This window comes from Eleutherodactylus coqui, chromosome 8 (genome assembly GCF_035609145.1).
Source record: "Eleutherodactylus coqui strain aEleCoq1 chromosome 8, aEleCoq1.hap1, whole genome shotgun sequence".
Classification (NCBI taxonomy): domain Eukaryota; kingdom Metazoa; phylum Chordata; class Amphibia; order Anura; family Eleutherodactylidae; genus Eleutherodactylus; species Eleutherodactylus coqui.
The window spans coordinates 122,516,912-122,536,254 of NC_089844.1; the positions used below are offsets into that span (position 1 = coordinate 122,516,912).

Below are 19,343 nucleotides of genomic sequence, written 5' to 3' on the forward strand. Positions count from 1 at the left end.
GAACAGTATAAACCCTATTTACATGTAGAGAATATTTCTGATGTAAACTAGAGGACATGTTGCAGATATTAAAATCTACAGAATGTGTATTATGTTGTTGATTTGCAACAGTATTTCACCCCTGCAATGCAAAACCCAGAGAGCATCTGCCAAGAGCATCTCTCCTTTTCGAGGACTCCACATGGCCATGCACTGCACAAGCAAACCATTGATTTCGGTATGAACTGTGCGAAGCTTCATTTCCCCATTGGTTGCACTACAGGAGAATTCAGCACTTTCTGCCAAGAACCATGCACCTGAGACTGGATAGCACACAGACACATGGACATTGCACATTGCATATCCTGTTCTAATTTGTATGTGTATAGCCTTGTAGGCTATAATGGGGCCGTGTGCTGTCCATGGAATACATGGAAATTTGCACATCCCAGTATCAGAACAAACAGAGATTGTCAATAGTGGAAGAGCCCTGAAACAAAAGTAACAACCCTCTGAAGTACCACTGTGACAATGATGGCTCAGCATATTGCTGTCATAATATATATATACACTATAATTTCTGTCTCTACAACCTGTACCAGAATTGAATATAGAAGGCAAAAATTTTCAAGTGACTTTCAGTGAAATCTTAAATATCTGTCCGTTTAAGAAGAAAGCTAGCAGACAGACATTGTGAACACTCTGTGTCATGATACAACAGAGATAAAGGCAATTGGCTATGGAAATGTCATTCTGCATTTGCTGAGCTGCTGCCTTCAGAGAGCGTGCCAACTTGCAGGAAACAAATGGCAGGTTGCTACAGCGGATAATTAGACACCAACCATATATCTTCTGGCTCTGTAGTCTTTTCATAACAATGCCTTGTTATATTCTTCTTCTATTAAAATGTATTTTTTTCACAGGTTTTTGGAATAAGTGAGAATGACCATGAATCTATTCTGATGCGTGTCAAGGAGGCAAAGGTAAAGCGATAAAGTGTGTTGCCGTATTATGTGCCAGGATTGAACAGTGCAGAAATATTTTACAGTGAACCATTTGATCACTGGGTCAGGACCCTTTATATTGTGGGATCTTACAGATAATACCTAATAACACCCTGTGAACCATTGAAAACTTCCAAGCAAACTCAACTCTGACCGCTAGCTAGCTAACTGCCTATTTTCAAGTGAAGTCCATCTCTAGTAAGAGATAACAAGACACATAACGGGAAGTGAAGGAGAGAGATGACTCATGCTGCTGGAGGGAGAGAGACTCATACAGACACTGCAGCTATTAGCTAGTGAATGTTAATGGTTTAATAGCTACTGAAATCACACCTACACTGCTCAGTGCTTCTCTACTGCCCTACGTGATGAACTTAAGTCTTTGTATGTTTGCTGCAGACATCTAGTGTGCACAATCTGAAGTTTGCTTTGTTTACAGTATATAGAACACAATACAACTGCAGGCTCCTTCCAACAGCTGAGAGAGAACTATGAATTAGAATACTCCTCTAGAGGGTGAAATGGTGATAAATGCAGGGTATAAGGTATATAATGGCTAGAACTAGTGTCGTTCCTTGTGTACAGACACATGGAAGCTTATTCTGAAAAGTCAGGTGGACTTTAAATGGTCATTGCAAAGAAATTTTTACTGTAGCTTTCTGTAGAGAATGGAAAAGGGCAATCCATGAAAAAGCAATATTATGTATCTGCACAATCGATTGTGAATAGTCCTACAATGCTAGAGTGATATGATGACACCAAGTATATAGGAGTATGATGTTGAGGTCCTAAGGTCACCAAAGCAAGGTACAGGGAGTAATTAAGCCACTCATGCGGTAGGGGATGAGTGTTTTCCATCCATAGAAAAGCTTTTCTTTCTGAGATAACAGCTCTATAAAAATCAGTAAGCAGACTGAGCACTGTAAATACTTATGCAGGTCAAGTAGTTCTTGGTAAATGTATACCTGCAGAATATATAAAATGGAGTTCTAGCTTGTACATAACAGCTACAGCAATGACATCATTGATTAAGGTTACTCATGCTAGTCTTTCCTGTAGGAAGACATACTTTGTTTTTCTTCATACAGAATATTTTTTAAAGGGGCTGCACCCAAATTGCAAATTATCCCCTTTTAGGAGGATAGGGGACAACTTGCTGATCAGTGGGTGTCTCACTGCTGAGACCCCCTGCCAATCTCAAGTACAGGGGTCTCATTTTCCACATCCTCCTCACAGTGAGGAGGAGACTGAATAGAACAACGATTGAGCAAGCGCACTAGCACTCCATTCACTGTCAGCAGGACTGCCAACATACCTGAGTTACACCCGCTTGGGTATTTCCATCAGCCCCATTGAAATGATCAACCAACTTTCCATTCACAGTGACAGTCAGAGCGGGACATGGGAGACCTGTTCTGGAGATCGGTGGGGATCTCAGCAGTGAGACTGCCACTGATCAAGTTATCCGCCATACTGTAGATTGGGAATAACCTGTAATTTTGGTACAACATTGCATAAACTTATAAGCAAATCCTTTATCAACCCTCCCACCCAACCTCTATACGTCCTGTTCTGTTCTATTCAACCACTGTTTCAAACTATTAAAGGGGGTGTCTGGTTTAGGGGAGTCTCTTTTAAGAATCTTATTTAGAGTGAAATGCTCTCCCAACAATTATCGCTCTTGAGCTTTCACACAGGAGTGGTAGTTGGTAAGTGAACGGATATGGAGTATGCTGGAGATGATCAACTGCTTGTATATATGGAGTAAGAAGTTGCTCACTAAGTGTTCCATCTCCGTGAGCTGAAATGGAACAACTAATGACTACTGAGTGGCTTCATGCTCAGAACCATGTCAGGTGCCATGTTTACACTGGCAGACAGTTGTTTGAATAATTATTTGGGTGACTATCAGCACAATTTAAAACTAACCTTACTCCCATGAGCTCAAAGAACCGTTGATTATCCTTGTTAATCTGTTTCCCCTTAGTCCTAACAGCAGCACAATGATAGGGTATTCTGCCCCTATGAACTGACAGGGAATTTTTAATAACATAAATAAGTAAATACTAATAGTAGGCCCTGCCTCTCACTCCCATATATAAGGGCAGCACACCTCTAAACCTTTAGTGATATTATAACATAAAGATAAAGAGAGAGGATGGGAATCTTGTGCTGCTGTTAGGACTAAGGGTAAACAGATCAACAAGTATAATCAGCGCTTTGCTTATGTTCTTCAGCAGCACAATGATGGAGATCTAGCAAGTACCAACTCACATGGGAGGGTCCTCTTGCAGAACTGAATTTAGAACTGAGCACCCAAAGGCTGCTGTTCTGAAAAATAATCCTTTAACCTGTAATGATTAATAAAATGTTCTCTAATGGAACTAAGCTCCTCTCTGTCCATGATGTTGATACTGCAAGTGTTGAGTATGCTGTAGGAAATTGTTCTATTGCCTGAGCCTGATACATCACCTGGATGGTTTCCTTAATCCATCTACTGAGCATAGGCTTTGATGCCTTGCGGACCTTATTTAAAATGGAGAGCAGAATCAAAGCATTTTCATCCAGCCTAAAAGTCTTGAGATCTCTCCAAGTAAACCCTAATATTTCTGTGCACATCTAAAGTGTGAAGTCTTTCCTCTTCATCAAAAGAGTAATCAGAACAGAAGGCTGGGAGTGTTACAAGCTGATTTCTATTTAAAAGGGGAGGGACTTTAAGAGTGAAAGTAGGAAAAAATGTTAAAACTACCTTTTCTGGTAAAAAGGTAGTATAGGGTTCAGGAGTCCTGAAGGCTTGTAGTTCCCCTATCCTCTTAGCTAAGGTTACCACTAGAGATGAGCGAACACCAAAATGCTCGGGTGCTCGTTACTCGGCACGAAATTTTCGCAATGCTCGAGGGTTCGTTTCGAGTAACGAACCCCATTGAAGTCAATGGGCGACCGGAGCATTTTTGTATTTCGCCGATGCTCGCTAAGGTTTTCATGTGTGAAAATCTGGGCAATTCAAGAAAGTGATGGGAACGACACAGCAACGGATAGGGCAGGCGAGGGGCTACATGTTGGGCTGCATCTCAAGTTCACAGGTCCCACTATTAAGCCACAATAGCGGCAAGAGTGGGCCCCCCCCCCCGCACTGTCAGCGTAAAGATCGTTCTCCTCTGGCACAGCTGTAACAGCTGTAGCAGAGAAGAACGATGTTAGCCCATTGAATTCAATGGAACCAGCAATACAGCAGGTTCCACTGAATGCAATGGGCTGCCGGCGATCGCAGGATGAATGGTCGGGAAGGGGTTAAATATATAACCCCTTCCCTGCAATTCATCCAGAAATGTGATACACTAAAAATATATACCGGCGTATAAGGCGACGGGGCGTATAAGACGACCCCCCAACTGTCACCTTGTACGCCGGCAATACAGTGGAGCAAAGAACAAAAAGCATTACTTACTTCTTCAGACGATCTGCGCCGCTCCTGCAGACTGTCACTCCTTCCTGGTCCACGGACTAAAGCTTTCTCTATGAAAGGCTTGAAATCCCCGCCTCCAGAAACACAGCCAATCACAGCAATTCAATGACATCACTGTCATTGGCTGTGATTGGCTGAAGGCACGTGTGTTTCTGGAGGCGTGGATTTAAAGCCTTTCGTAGAAAGCAATGCTCTGCCGGGAACCAGGAGGGAGCGACAGCCTGCAGGAGCACCGCAGAACACCAGGAAGGAGTGACAGTCTACAGGAGCGGCGCAGATCGTCTGAAGAAGTGAGTAATGCTTTTTATTCTTTGCTCCACTGTATTGCCGGCGTATAAGGTGACAGTTGGGGGGTCGTCTTATACGCCCCGTCGCCTTATACGCCGGTATATATTTTTAGTGTATCACATTTCTGGATGAATTGCAGGGAAGGGGTTATATATTTAACCCCTTCCCGACCATTCATCCTGCGATCGCCGGCAGCCCATTGCATTCAGTGGAACCTGCTGTATTGCTGGTTCCATTGAATTCAATGGGCAAACATCGTTCTTCTCTGCTACAGCTGTTACAGCTGTGGCAGAAAAGAAGGATTTGTCTTCTATATGTTCTCAATGGGGTCGGCGCTGCTGCCGCCGGCCCCACTGAGCGCATATAGAGACGATTTATGGCCTTTAGAAGGACCGTTGGGGTTCTTGAAGCCTACAATACACCTAACACTCTCCCTATAGTAGCTCCAACACGATACCACTTTCCCTGAACTAATGTCAGAATACATCCGTAGCGAGCCGTGGGAAGGGCAGATTTCAATACTCAGGTGACACCTTATCTCCCCAGCCACTCACAGCAGGGGGGTGGTGTAGGGCTTAAACGTTGCAGGGGGAAGTTGTAATGCCTTCCCTGTCTTTCAATTGGCCAGAAAAGCGCGCTAACGTCTCACAGAGGAAAGTGAAAGTAACCCGAACACCGCGTGGTGCTCGTTAAGAGTAACGAGCATCCCGAACACCCTAATATTCGCACGAATATCAAGCTCGGACGAGTACGTTCGCTCATCTCTAGTTACCACCAATAAGAAAGTCTCTTTAATTGAAAGGAACTTGAGGTCAACCTCTTCCAACGGTTCGACGGGGGAATTATTAACCCCTTTAGGACCATCGATAGGTCCCACTGGGGAATAAGTCTGATGACCACTGTTCTGGGTCTTGCTGCTCTTCTGAGGAATCTCTTTACCAACAGCTCTTGTGAGATTTGTCTGCTTAAGATGGCCATCATTGCAGATACTTGTAAATTTAAATTTGATGCCTTGAGATCTTTATCAAGTCCACTTTACAAAAATTCAAAAATACTACTGACAGAGAGATCCTCAGTGAGACACACCAGTCCTTTTGCACCTGGACATGAAAATTTTATGGATTATTGCATATGATTTTTACCACTGTGGAAAGTGTATTCAACACTGCTTAAGAAATCTCTCTACTCCATAGTAGGGACTGATCAACCTCCAGGCGGTCAGGTTGAACCTCCTTAGATGTGGGCAGAGTTGCATGCCAGGTTCTGCACAGGAAAAACCTCAGATAATACCCTTGACACATGTGTATGAGCTGGGAAAACCATGACCTCCTGGGCCAAAATGGTATGACAGCTATTACCATGGCCTGGTCTTGCCTAATCTCCATCGATATCCTCAGTATCATGGAAACTGGAGGAAATATATAGGCCAGCCTGAACCTCCAAAAGATGGCATTGACTACCTGGGGATTGTCCTCCTGGTATAGGGAGCAAAATCTCTTTAGCTTGGTGTTGACTTTGGTCACCATCAGGTCGACTTCTGGTATACTGCACCAGATACTGATTTGATGAAATATCTCTGAGTTCAAAGCCCATTCTCCTGAGACAAAAAGACCGGGGCTCAATCTGTCTGCTATAACATTGTATGTCCCTCGGATATGCACCGCTGTAAGGTGGGTTAAATTCTTCCCTGCCATCTCATGATCTTTCTCACCTCGATTTGGAGGAGCTGAGATGGACCCTGCTTGTTGATGTTGCAGACTGCAGTCATGTTGTCTGACATGACTTTTACTGCTTTCCCCTTGATCTGAGGGGCAAAGTGAATTAGAGCAAGGTAGATTGCCTAAAGTTCTCTCATATTGAAGGATAAATCTTTTTCCTAGAATGTCCAAACCCCTCGTACCGTGTCCTCCTCCAAATGGGCACCCCAACCTAGTTAGAAGACATTCATGGTCAATAGAGTCCAAAAAGATTGAACTGCAGACCTCCCATCTATAATGTTGCTCGACCAATGAAGGGTGAGAGGGGTCTTGCAAGACAGGGTGTAGTTCTGGTTCCACCCTTTAGAAGAACTATTCTAACTCAAGACTTCTTCCTATAGAGGCCGTAAATGCCACCGGGCCCATAGTACTTATTCGACAGTTGCAGCCATGAGGTCTAGGGCCCTCATCAGGATTCTGATTGTTGTTGTTCTGGACATGGTCAGAAATTTTGCAGCAGCTGGCTGTCACTCTCTCCTTCCTTGAAGGAGTTAATGCGAGTGGAGTTTATGATAAAACCCAAGGGATCTTTTTTTTCCGGCAGGGTGTCTGACTTGTCCCAGTTTATCACCCAGCCTAACTGTTAGAAGAATTCTGCTGCTATATGAATTTGGTGTGCTTAGACTACCTTGGAGGCTGCTAGGAGGAACCGATCATCCAGATAAGGGACAACAGACAATACTCGAACCCTGCTCGAAGGGCTGCTGCTACTACTGAAATCGCATTGGTGAAGGTGTATGATACTGATGAGATGCCAAAAGGCAGGGGTATGAACTGATAGTATTTGATAACCCTGCCACATATATGACAATTTTTAGGTACTTTCTGTACTGACCAGCAACTGTAATCCTTAAGATCTATGGTGGCCTTGAAATTCCTAGGCTGTAGAATGTTTATAATGGACTTTATTGTCTCCATTCTGAATCTCCTCTTCCATATGTAGCGATTTAAGTATCTGAGGTCTAATTATCCTCCACCCCCCTGTGGATTTTTATGATCAGAAAAAAACAGGGAAAAAACACCTGTTCCTCTTTCTGAAAAAGGCACTTCCTTTAGTGCTGCCTTGCTTATGTATTCGAAGATAGCACCACTTTAGGGCTGCCTGTTTCTCTTGAGACAAATGGGAGATGTGAACAAATCTGTCTTTTGGGGGTGCTATGAATTTCATAGCATAGACCAAACAGATTATCTTTATAATTTATCGGTCCTGTTATTCCTGTTAACCAGCTTTGAAGCAACAGGGTGAGACGCTCTCCTATCGGAATGTCTAATATAGCCAGAGGAGTGAGGGAGAGGCCACCAACATGGTGTCAGAAATCTGTCTTTTTTTTCTTTGGCCATGCCTCTTGAGTGTCTAGTGACCCTTCTCTGACCTAAATTACGCTGATATTGCATTCTTGTTTGCTGGCCCCTTGGTGGGTATCTACCCCTCCTTAACCCCTTGAGTGGCGGGTTTCCTACCACCCTGTCGTGCCCACCAGGGCAGGTTTTTTAAAATGGTCTAATCATTGAATTTCAACTAATTTTGCAGTTGCGTCTCAAGAGCCATAACTTTTTCATTTTTCCATTGATATGGCCATATAAGGGCTTGTTTTTTGCGGGACAAGTTGTGATTTTTTTAAACGGGGGAGGAAAAAAAGAAATGGGGAAAAAAGAAAAAAAGGGGCCATGTCATTATGGGGTTAAATAATGTATTAACTTCCTTCTCTGGGTCATTACGACGCATGGATACCACATGTGTGATTGTATTTTTGATTTTTTACAAAGTAAAGGGAGACAAGTGTTTTTTATAATTTTTTAACTTTTTTTTTTTTTTTAATTTTAATTTTTTGTCCCTTTAGGGGACTTCCACAGGGACCCATCAGGACCCCTGATCACATTCCGGGGGTCCGATGGTGACAGCCCTTTACATGCTGCAGTCACATAGACTGCAGCATGTAAAGGGTTAACACAGCAGGGATCGGATGTTTTCTCTGATCTCTGCTGTAAGAGCTAGTACCTAGCTGTCCTCTGACAGCCAAGCAACAAGCTCTCCCTGCCACAGAGACCATCGGCTTGCTTCTGACAAGCCGATGGTCTCTAAGGCAACCTGTAAACAAACCAGTGCAGGAGGTTGCCGGCATATCTGCAATATCTTCTGCTGGTTTTTCAAAGTCCTTGCTTTGTTCTCTGTGGGTCTGTGCAGGCAGGGCACACTGTCACAGCTTGTGGCATTGTGCTCTGCAGCTCCCATAGTGATACATATGTTGCTATGAGCAGTGGAGCTCGTCCCGGAAAATTTCCGGGCGTGCCACTCAAGGGGTTAAAGGGGTTGTCTCGCGCCGAAACGTTTTTTGTTTTTTTCCAATAGGCCCCCCGTTCGGCGCAGGACAACCCCAAAGGATGTGTTAAAAAAAGAAAAATTTATTACTTACCCGAATCCCCTCTCTGCGACGTCTTCCTTCTTCTTCCTTCACCAAGATGGCCGCCGGGATCTTCACCCACGATGCACCGCGGGTCTTCTCCGATGGTGCATCGTGGGCTCTGTGCGGTCCATTGCTGATTCCAGCCTCCTGATTGGCTGGAATCGGCACACGTGACGGGGCTGAGCTACGATGACGACGCGGGACCAGCTCTCCGGCACGAGCGGCCCCATTCACCAGGCAGAAGACCGGACTGAGCAAGCGCGTCTAAAAACGCCAGAAGACAGCGAATTTAGACGGATCCATGGCGACGGGGACGCTAGCAACGGAGCAGGTAAGTGAATAACTTCTGTATGGCTCATAATTAATGCACGATGTATATTACAAAGTGCATTAATATGGCCATACAGAAGTGTATGACCCCACTTGCTTTCACGCGACAACCCCTTTAATGTACAGCCACTGCCCCAAAAAGACGCAGTAAGGATTTCCCCTACTTATCTGCTAGTCCTTCCATGCATGATTTTATCAAGTTAAGAGCTAAATAACTTGCCCAGTTCGTACAGTAGTCCACAAAATGATACTCTAAGGCATTATCTGCCGTCATTGGCCGGAGACAAAGAGCCCATCTAGCCACCCTGGAAAGGCCCGTACTTTTACTTTGTTGTGCTGATGCACAACAGAGATTTCAGTACGAAGTAATAGCTTTGTGATCATCATGTCGACCTTAGGCTGTGGGCCCCAGCTGTTGATTTGCTCCTCCTTCATTGGGAACATAGATTTGAACCATCTTGAAAGGACTGAACACTTCTCTGGGTACTTCCTTTCTGTCATTTTGGCTTTGTTTAAAGCATTGCCTACTTTGAAGACCATAGGTCCCCTATAGGGGAACTCCAAGGCTTCCTCCAAATCAACATCCTGGTCATTCGACTGGGTGCATATCAGAAGTTTGTGGATCTTTCCACTGGAACATCTCAACATTCTCATCTTCCGAGGAGTAAGAAGATGTCTCCTCCAGAGTCCAAAACTCCTCAGCAGAAGAGCATTTAGGCAAAGGTTTTTTCTTGAGGCTTGCACATCTGGAATGCTTGAGAAGGGAGTCATTGAGCTCCTGCGTCGACTCTTGAATGAAATCCTTTACCCAGATAACCACATCCTGGATTTTGAGTTCTCCAGTCGCTTACCCTGGGCGACACCTTCTGCATAAGGAGTATTCATACTCATCCAGAAGGGTTATGTCGCATTGTCTGCAGCTAAGGTATCGTCTCTTTAAGACCACCTTCCTCCCCACAGATTCACAGTCACCAGAACCCCTGGCCGACATATCTATGAACATATAAAAAAAAGCATATGTTAGTATAATAATAAATATATAGAAAATCCTGTTAAACAGTTTCCTTGCCTTGAATGTTAACCTCTATATGTATAAATGGAAAGAACCTGCAGTTGTCTGAGACACAGTCTAAGATTACACTGTAGCTCACTAGGAGACTGCAGCATAGGAATGTATCATAGAATAGTAGAGTGGGAAGGGACCTCCAGGGTCATCTGGTCCAACCCTCTGCTCAGTGCAGGATTCACTAAATCATCCCAGACAGATGTCTAGCCTCTGTTTGAACACTTCCATTGAAGGAGAACTCACCACCTCCCTTGGTATCCTGTTCCACTCATTGATCACCCTCACTGTAAGAAAGTTTTTTCTAATATCTAATTTGTGTCTCCTCCCTTTCAGTTTCATCCCATTGCTTCTAGTCTTTCCTTGTGCGAATGAGAATAGGGCTGATCCCTATTCTCTATCAAGGGTTTAAATCAACCTTAGCTCTGCCCCTTCTTAGGCCTAACTTATTTAAAGTTAAATTATAGAATCATTTAGCCCCAGCAAAGTGCTTGGCAAAGAAAGGAGCTTAACAAATGAATACATTATTAAAATAGCCCCGGATTGAAGTTGACTTCTTCCCTTCCGGACCGGGAATTCTGGTTCACGTAGCCCAAGAGAGCAGAAGTTGCCCCAATCAAGATGGTGCTGCTCATCAACAGATGCCGAACCGAACCTCCAGCTACTGTTGTAACCAGTGAGTGAGAAAGCGATCAAAAAGCCAGAATGCTAACCGGACACCAAATAGGAGTCAGCCATATAGTAAGATAGTAGGGGAGGCTAGCATCCACCTGTCCCCTTCACAAGTCAAAAAACCACTAAAGCGGTTAGACGGATACTGTCCCTGTATAGGAGAGTGGAAGGCGGGGCCTTTTATTAGTATTTACTTATTTATGTCATTAAAAATTCCATTTGTCCTGTCAGATCACAGGGCCAGAATACTCCATCATTGTGCTGCTTAGGGGCGTAAGGGAAACAGCTTACTTTTGCAAGAAACCCTTTGAACCCTACTCAAAGTATTAAGACTAGGTTAAATGACTTCTTATCATGTCCTACTCTTGAATCTATCTCTGAAAATAAAAAGCAAATTTTAAAATTAATAGACCGCCAACAGAGTTAACTAATGCAGGCATGTGATGTAAGGAGCACATTGCATTCATCTTCAAAGGGTGAGCTTCGTTTTAGGTTTCTTCATTTGATGTTGCTTTCTTCCAGGCACCTATCTATGCTTTAAAAGTCACAGTAGTTCAGGCCAGAAATCTTCTTGCAAAAGATGCCAATGGTAAGTACTCCCAGCAATTAAATCATTCTATTTTCTACAGTAAAGTCTAAAATTCTCTTTTCTTTAGAGTTTTGTTTCTGTACTCAATCTTGGCAGTAACATTTTTACCTCTGAAGCCAAAATGAAGATTGGAGGCAGCAAATTTCCAAAATATTGCTTTCTCTGGATCTCGATGGTGGTGTACAAATGAGGTAACCTCTGTTGCTTTCCAGCTGTTGTTGAACTAGGCTTGCTGGAACTTATAGTTCAACAACAGCTGGAGAGCCACAGGTTGCCTAAGCCTGGTCAACAGCTGCCATCATCTCAAAGATACTCTGTCTGGTCAACATACCACAGCATGTTTTCTTTATCCTTATATACTTATCTACCTGTCTCTGGGCTTTGTATAACCTTTTCTTCCTTTTGTTATTAATTGTTGAGTTGATTACCTATGAAACATGTATTTACATGCATTGAGAAACTTAAAACCATAGGTTGCCTCAGCATGGTCAACAATTGCTGCCGTAGTTATGATGTTGTCTAGTTGGGTCAACATTGACCAGCATGGCTTCTTTCTCTTGACATACTTGCCTATGGTTCGTATTTAACCTGAAGTTACCTTCTTCTCTCTTAAAAATGTCAACTATTTGGGGTATTTATAAAACATTGTATTCATTGACCAAATATTGGAGAAGCTGGAGAACATTAGTTGACTAAGCCTGGGTGACAATTGATATGGATGTTATCAATGTGGTCAGCAGATCAGTGCATGCTTTCTTTCACTTGAAATACCTGTCTCTAATTTAAACATTCTCCTTTATGTCTATTAATACATGCTACTATGTTTGTACCCTGTATATGTATATTGACCCACACATAAGGAAGCTTTGAATCAAAAAGCCGAGAAACTATACCTCATCCTGGTCAACGGCGACATCATCTTAAAGATGTTGTCTATCGATTCAACATGGGTTAGCAAGGCTTTCTTCTCTTGACATTTCTATATTATGTATTTAAACTAGTGTCACTTATTTTTCTAAAACACTAAATGGCCACTTTATTAAAGACCTCATCTAGTAAAATGTTGTACTTCCTTTGGCCTACAAAACTGCAGCAATTCATTGTGGCAAACTTTGCACTAGGTGATGAGATCATTCTGCAGGAATATTGGTCCATGCGGACAGAATAGCTTTGTCTAATTGCCACAAGTTCTTAGATGGTGGTACTGATGTGCTCTGAAATGTTGGCAGGGAGGGTTCATCGATTCATGCTGCATGTGGAAAATTTTGCTCCTTCCATCAGCATGGTGCAATGGAAATCTGGTCATATGACTAGGCAGCACTGCTCAGTGATACAATTTTTGCATTCTTTTGCCCACTGGGGTCTCACATTCCTGTTACTCTTTGACAGCTATGGCAGTGGTCGTCAGCTGTTATAGTCCATTAGTACTAAGGAACATTGAGTTGCATGCTTGCACATATTAGTTGGAGCACCAGTGTTATATTCAGCTGAAATTTGCCTGATTGTGCACCTCTGGTTCATTGAAATGGTTCTTGACATCCTCCTCTGACTCCTTTTGTTGATGAGTCATTTACATCCACAGGATCCCCTTTCATTATATGTTTTCCTCGATCACACCTTTCTCCATATACTCTCCACACTGCTGAACAAGAAAATCCCACAAGGTTAGCTCCAGCTAGTATACCACCAATGAACAGGTCTTTCTGTTTCTCTTAGATAGTAATAGCACTAGAGTTGATCCTCTGCTGTTATAGCTCATCCATGCTAGGAAAACGATGAGATGTGTATTCAGGCACGTTAGTTGGATTACCAGCGTTATATTCATCTGCAGTTTGTTTGAATGTGCACCACCTGTGTCAAAACGATTCTTCATATCCTCCTCCTCTCACTCTCCCCCACGCCACCCCCTGCCATTCGCCGGTCACCTCCGCCCCCCGCCGCCCCCCACCCCTGAGCATGCTCAGACCAGTAAGCAGTTACTCGAGAAGAGCGATGCTCGCTCTAGTAACTGCTTTATCCGAGCCTGCTCGCTCATCTCTAGTCAGGGTTTATTTTCCTTTAATAAAATGGCCATTTAGTGTACGTTGGGTATCTTCAAAACACTGGTTGGCATTCATTGACCAACAAAAAAAATGGAAAGGTGGAGATTAGAGATGAGCGAGCGTACTCGGATAAGCACTACTCGCTCGAGTAATTGGCTTTATCCGAGTATCGCTGTGCTCGGGTCTAAAGATTCGGGTGCCGGCACGGAGCGGGGAGCTGCAGGGGAGAGCGGGGAGGAACGGAGGTAAGATCTTTCTCTCCTTCTCTCCCGCCCGCTCTCCCCTGCTCCCCGCTGCGACTCACCTGTCAGCCACAGCGGCACCCGAATCTTTAGACCCGAGCACAGCGATACTCGGATAAAGCCAATTACTCGAGCGAGTAGTGCTTATCCGAGTACGCTCGCTCATCTCTAGTGGAGATCATTAATTGAATAGTCCTAGACAATAGTTACCTTGATTTCAAGAATGTTCTCCGTGTGGGCAGCAGATCCTTACATGGTTTCCTTCTTTTCAAATCCCCGAATCTTCCATGTCTATGCATGCCTACTATTATGCTTGTATATCTATTGACCTAAACAATACAGAAGCTGTAGACTCTGGAAATCACAATGTACATACTATGAAAGGAACGTATTAATGCATTGTTATTTGCTTGTATTCTGTGTAGCATTTTCTCTAAGCCTGGGTTGGCGTGCCTGGGATTACTACCAATGTCATAAATTGTCATGTTAATGTAAATTCAGTAGAAGGTTCACAAAAGGATGTGCTCTCCTAGTTTAATGCAAGCTGTGTGCACTGTGTAGCAAAGAAACCCTTTCCTCTATTTGCCGTTTTTGATTTTGCATCATTATTTTGCTTATATATGTGGAACACAGCAGGAAATGTAACAGAATGTGTTGGCTGGGACTAAATCACAGGAGGATAATGGATCTTTCCAAAATCCTAACAGATAGCACAATTTGTGCAAGAACTTGTACGCAACATGTGTTGCCATAATTGGGTGAGAACACAATCGGTGCAGGGTCTATCCATGTTGTGGCTTTATTTTGTAAACATTTCCAAGTCCACACAGTTGGATTGTACGTTAATTAAATTCTCCGAAACATTCATCTTGTTGTCATGGTTTTCAATAGGTCATTTTACTATGCTGATTCCTATGAGGATAATGATGATTTTAAGTCTGGGCTGCACCATACATGAGGTGAAATGAGCAACTTGCTTTAGGTGGCACAATTCTAACTACAGGAGGGCAGCATCATTAACAGATATTCTGTACATCCCTGCGCTAAGCTGTCCTAGCAAGAGTGATTAGTAAAAAAAAGAACGCTTTCCTGGAGCATCCTTCTCCTGATCTCTAATAAATTATAGAGATGGGAAAAGAAAGTTACAGAAAACAGCTGCTGACAGGCTGATCTGATGGAAAGGTCTGGCTGCAGGCAGCAAAGATAGAAGGAGCGTGGGGATCAGGAGCAGGTAAGTGCAATGTGCTTTTACTATAAGGGTGATGCTATAGGCACGGAGTCTAAAAATATGGGGACGTTTGTACTACTGTCTCTATGAGGGCTACTGTGAGGCTAGTATTGTATACCCTACTGTAAGCCTGGCACTGGTACTATGGTCTGTGAGTACTTTCCTTGATGCATTTTGAAATGTGGGTTCCTAATCTATGATATCTATACAGGATGTATACAATGCAGACATGAACATCTTTTCTGTATTCACATGAGTTTTACCCTTACTGCTGTTAGGACCAAGCTACTTAAAGAGTAACTAACTAACCTTTTTTTAAAATAATATCAGCAGTAAAAGCTTTTTCAACCCCTTAATGACTGCCCATACACCTTTCAACAGAAGAGGTTAAGGGGCTTTATTCTTTTTATGGTGTTGCATCAGAAGCTTGGTCTCCCATGCCAGGGGGAGTGGGTGCTTGGCTGTTGATGTGATCGCAGGGTCCTGGTGGGTTGATATTGCACCCAGAGGCTTGAATACGGCCTCCAGGTCTGACAGCTACAGTGGCTCATGAGGCTCAGCTTCTGGCTGAGTTTCGTAGGCTTTATAATACACTGATATAGTGAAGTATAGCTAAGGTGACCAGACGTACTGATTTAGGCAGGACAGTCCCGCTTTGGGACTTTGTGTCCAGCTTTCCGCCGGGACCCCAGCGGGACAGCCATCTCTCCTACTTTCGGGATGTCTGGTCACCATTAAAGTGATTACCGGTCAGGATGCCGTGGCTCCCCAGCCGATAATTACTCTGCAACGCCATGGCCGGATACACACACTGACAGCAGTGTATGCATCCGGTATCTTCCTCCCCTCCTCCTCTGATCTCTCCTCTTTGAGTCCACAAGAGAGGAGAGGGAAGGAGGCGTTGCTGCGGGCGCACACAATGACGCAAGTAGCAGCGCTGAGAGGAGCAACGGTGCTCTGAAGACCAGGAGGAGAGTAAGTATATGGGTCTTAGGGGAGCGCTAATACTATTAGGGCTACTTTGGGGGTCACTTTTATTGCTGGGGCTGGCATAGGGGACACTATTACTACTGAGGCCACTCTGCACATGGCAGAGTACCTGAAACCGACTTATTAGATATTTACATGTGGCAAAAATCCTGCGGAATGTCCACAGTGGAAATTTTCACAGCTAATTCCGCATCTAAAAAAGCTGTCACAATCTGTACCATTGGTGTGGATTTTGAGTGCCAATCAGCGGTGTACCTGCCGATGATTTCATAGTATGTGGCGCTCCCCTTCCCCTCCTCCGAAGGCTTCCTGCTGTCAGCACTCCCTCGCTTCTGGTTCCCAGCGGCCTGGTCAGGTGCGGCGCTGCTGGTTAGGTGATGCTGGCCAAATGAGACCACAAGAGTTCACTGGGAACCAGAAGCCGGGGAGCACTGACAACAGGAAGCCTTCGGAGGAGCTGAGGGGGAGAACCACATACTATGAAATCAGCGGCAGGTACACTGCTGATTGCCAGTCAAATTCTGCACCAATGGTGCAGATTTTGAAGTTTTTTTGGATGCAGAAATGTTGTGGAATTTGCTCCCTGTCTTTTTTGAACTGGCCCTGTACGTTTTATAACATCATGATAAGCCCCGCCCTGACTACACCTCTTTGTCCCCCTTTGACCCTGGGAAAATCTGGTCACCTTAGTATAGCTGTGTATTAAAAGACAGATGGTGATATTAGTAATGATGATATTAGTAAAAAGTTTAAAAAGAATATAAAAAAAAAAGTTAAAAAATAAATAGAACCGTCAAGACCCCACCTTTCTTCATTTACTATGTAAGAAACTAGAATAAAACAAAAATCTAGTTACACATTCATAATGACCCAGAGGAAAAAATTAGCACATTATTTAACCCACACGGTGCACACCTTGAAAAAAAAAATACAAAAAAATGGGAAAAATAGCTAACTTTACCTATCTCAGAAAAATTAGTTGGTCATTAAGCCACAAATAGGCTTCATCACTAAGGGGTTAAGTAGTCAGGTAATAGGCTTGCTTACTAAAATCTGTCTCCCTCATAGAGCAAATGCTCCCCGAAGTTCCACTATCATAGTGCCCTCACAGCTTCTCCAGCTTGAAAGGATTCAGCAGTTGCTAAGAACAAACGGTTTCCTAGAGCTTGGTGTGCGGACTGAGGACAGGCATAGAGTACAGGAGAGTGACGCCTGCACTGTATGTTCACCCCCAAGCTGCTCTCCCGCACTCGGCCCCTCTGTACCGGCTGTCAGCACACCAGTCACACAAAGGCACTAACATTGTATACCGGTGTTTGTGTCTGTACACCGAGGGCAAGGCAACCGTGTACAGACCACTGGATCGTTTCAAGTTGGACAAACTGAGGGGGAGACAGAATTTAATAAGCAAACCTATTACCTGATTACTTAAAAAAATCTTTTACTGTTGGTATGGAATATAAAAAAAGGTCAGTTACACTTTAACAAAAGCCACAGGTTTAATGCTTGGCAAAGACTACTGTGAATTGTTGCAGCCAATTCATTACATGGATCTGCACGATGCAGCTGGGACTTGCAGCTAAAAGCAAATTACGGTTGACAGCAACCTGCCTGTAATATAATTGACAGTAGAAACAAGTTATAACACGGATAAAAAAGGTAATTGCCCCAAGACTTCCACCATCATATGCCTTCCAGGCATAAAACTGATACTCTTCCCTTTCCTTTCTGGACAGTAGTGAATTAAAACTTTCTGTACAGGCTTATACAGTTCTTCCCATCACACTGAACTTTACGGGAGTTACACCTCCATTCCTCTTACTAGATATCAGCCTTACCCTTAAAATTAAGCACCAGGAAGTTTAAAACGCCACTGGACACCAGCCACCATTTCCACCAGTCATATATTACACTAGGATTCTTCAAACTTCCATGCAGCAAACCATTTTCTGATGAGACATTCCGAGTGCAACTAGGACTTGTGGATCATCCCCGCTACAGCTATCGTCAAGGTTAGTGTTGAACAAACTGAAACAGTCAAACCTTGTTTTGGGTCGAACTTTGCTAAAAGCTCCATTCAGAGCAAACCCAAAACTTGAGCAGTTGGTCTCAGCTGAACCCACTAAAATTATTCTTCCTCTTCCTTCTCCTCTTTCTCCTCCTCCCTTGCAATGCAGCACTGGGGTCCTAGGTTCAAATCTGACCAAGACCATTTACCCACACAAATTGTCAGATTTGAATCTAGGACCCCAGTTCTGCAAGGCAACAGTGCTAACCACTAAGAGGAGGAGGTTTATGGCTCTCAGTTTCATACACCAGATTTAGGGGTATTGGTGAAGTTCTGGTTTAGTTTCAACTCATTCAAACCAAACCTAATTTTTTGCTGAGGTAAGTCGAACCAGCTGAACTTAAAGGAGATGTCCCGCGCCGAAACGGGTTTTTTTTTTTTTTAACCCCCCCCCCCCCGTTCGGCGCGAGACAACCCCGATGCAGGGGTTAAAAAAACCACCCGCACAGCGCTTACCTGAATCCCGGCGGTCCGGCGTCTTCATACTCACCTGCTGAAGATGGCCGCCGGGATCTTCTACCTTCGTGGACCGCAGCTCTTCTGTGCGGTCCACTGCCGATTCCAGCCTCCTGATTGGCTGGAATCGGCACGTGACGGGGCGGAGCTACACGGAGCCGCTCTCTGGCACGAGCGGCTCCATAGAAGACTGCTGAAGACCCGGACTGCGCAAGCGCGGCTAATTTGGCCATCGGAGGCCAAAAATTAGTCGGCTCCATGGAGACGAGGACGCTAGCAACGGAGCAGGTAAGTATAAAACTTTTTATAACTTCTGTATGGCTCATAATTAATGCACAATGTACATTACAAAGTGCATTATTATGGCCATGCAGAAGTGTATAGACCCACTTGCTGCCTCGGGACAACCCCTTTAACTTTTCAAAACTTTGCTCAACACTAGTCAAGGATGGATGGTAGCAGGCAAGGAACGCAAAGAATAACAAAAAGGCATTTTGCTTGAAGTATTCATCATGGCACTCACTTGCCATTGTTCTCATTGACGCACTATACATTAGGGTTTTTTCTTTGTAGGTACTAGTTGGCCTCTTTTTATGGTGCCCATGTGGAGCTGTATATATTGCATGTGGACTTATGAGTCCTATAATGGAATGCATCTTCATTACATATGATGCCATTATACTGTGCTTATCCAGAATGTCATAGGTTGCATTGCTGTGTATGTGTGTGTGTGTATATATATATATACTGTATATATATATATA

The 19,343-nt window shown here is 43.8% G+C and overlaps 1 protein-coding gene across 1 annotated transcript in view; it reads left to right on the forward strand.

The window, feature by feature from the left end:
- Nucleotides 1-19,343, forward strand: part of BAIAP3 (BAI1 associated protein 3) — a 176,421-nt gene that overhangs the window by 59,234 nt on the left and 97,844 nt on the right. The window contains exons 5-6 of the mRNA XM_066577504.1: nt 903-962; nt 11,487-11,553. Of these exons, the coding sequence (XP_066433601.1) occupies nt 903-962; nt 11,487-11,553 (127 nt within the window). The remainder of the gene's footprint in view (nt 1-902; nt 963-11,486; nt 11,554-19,343) is intronic.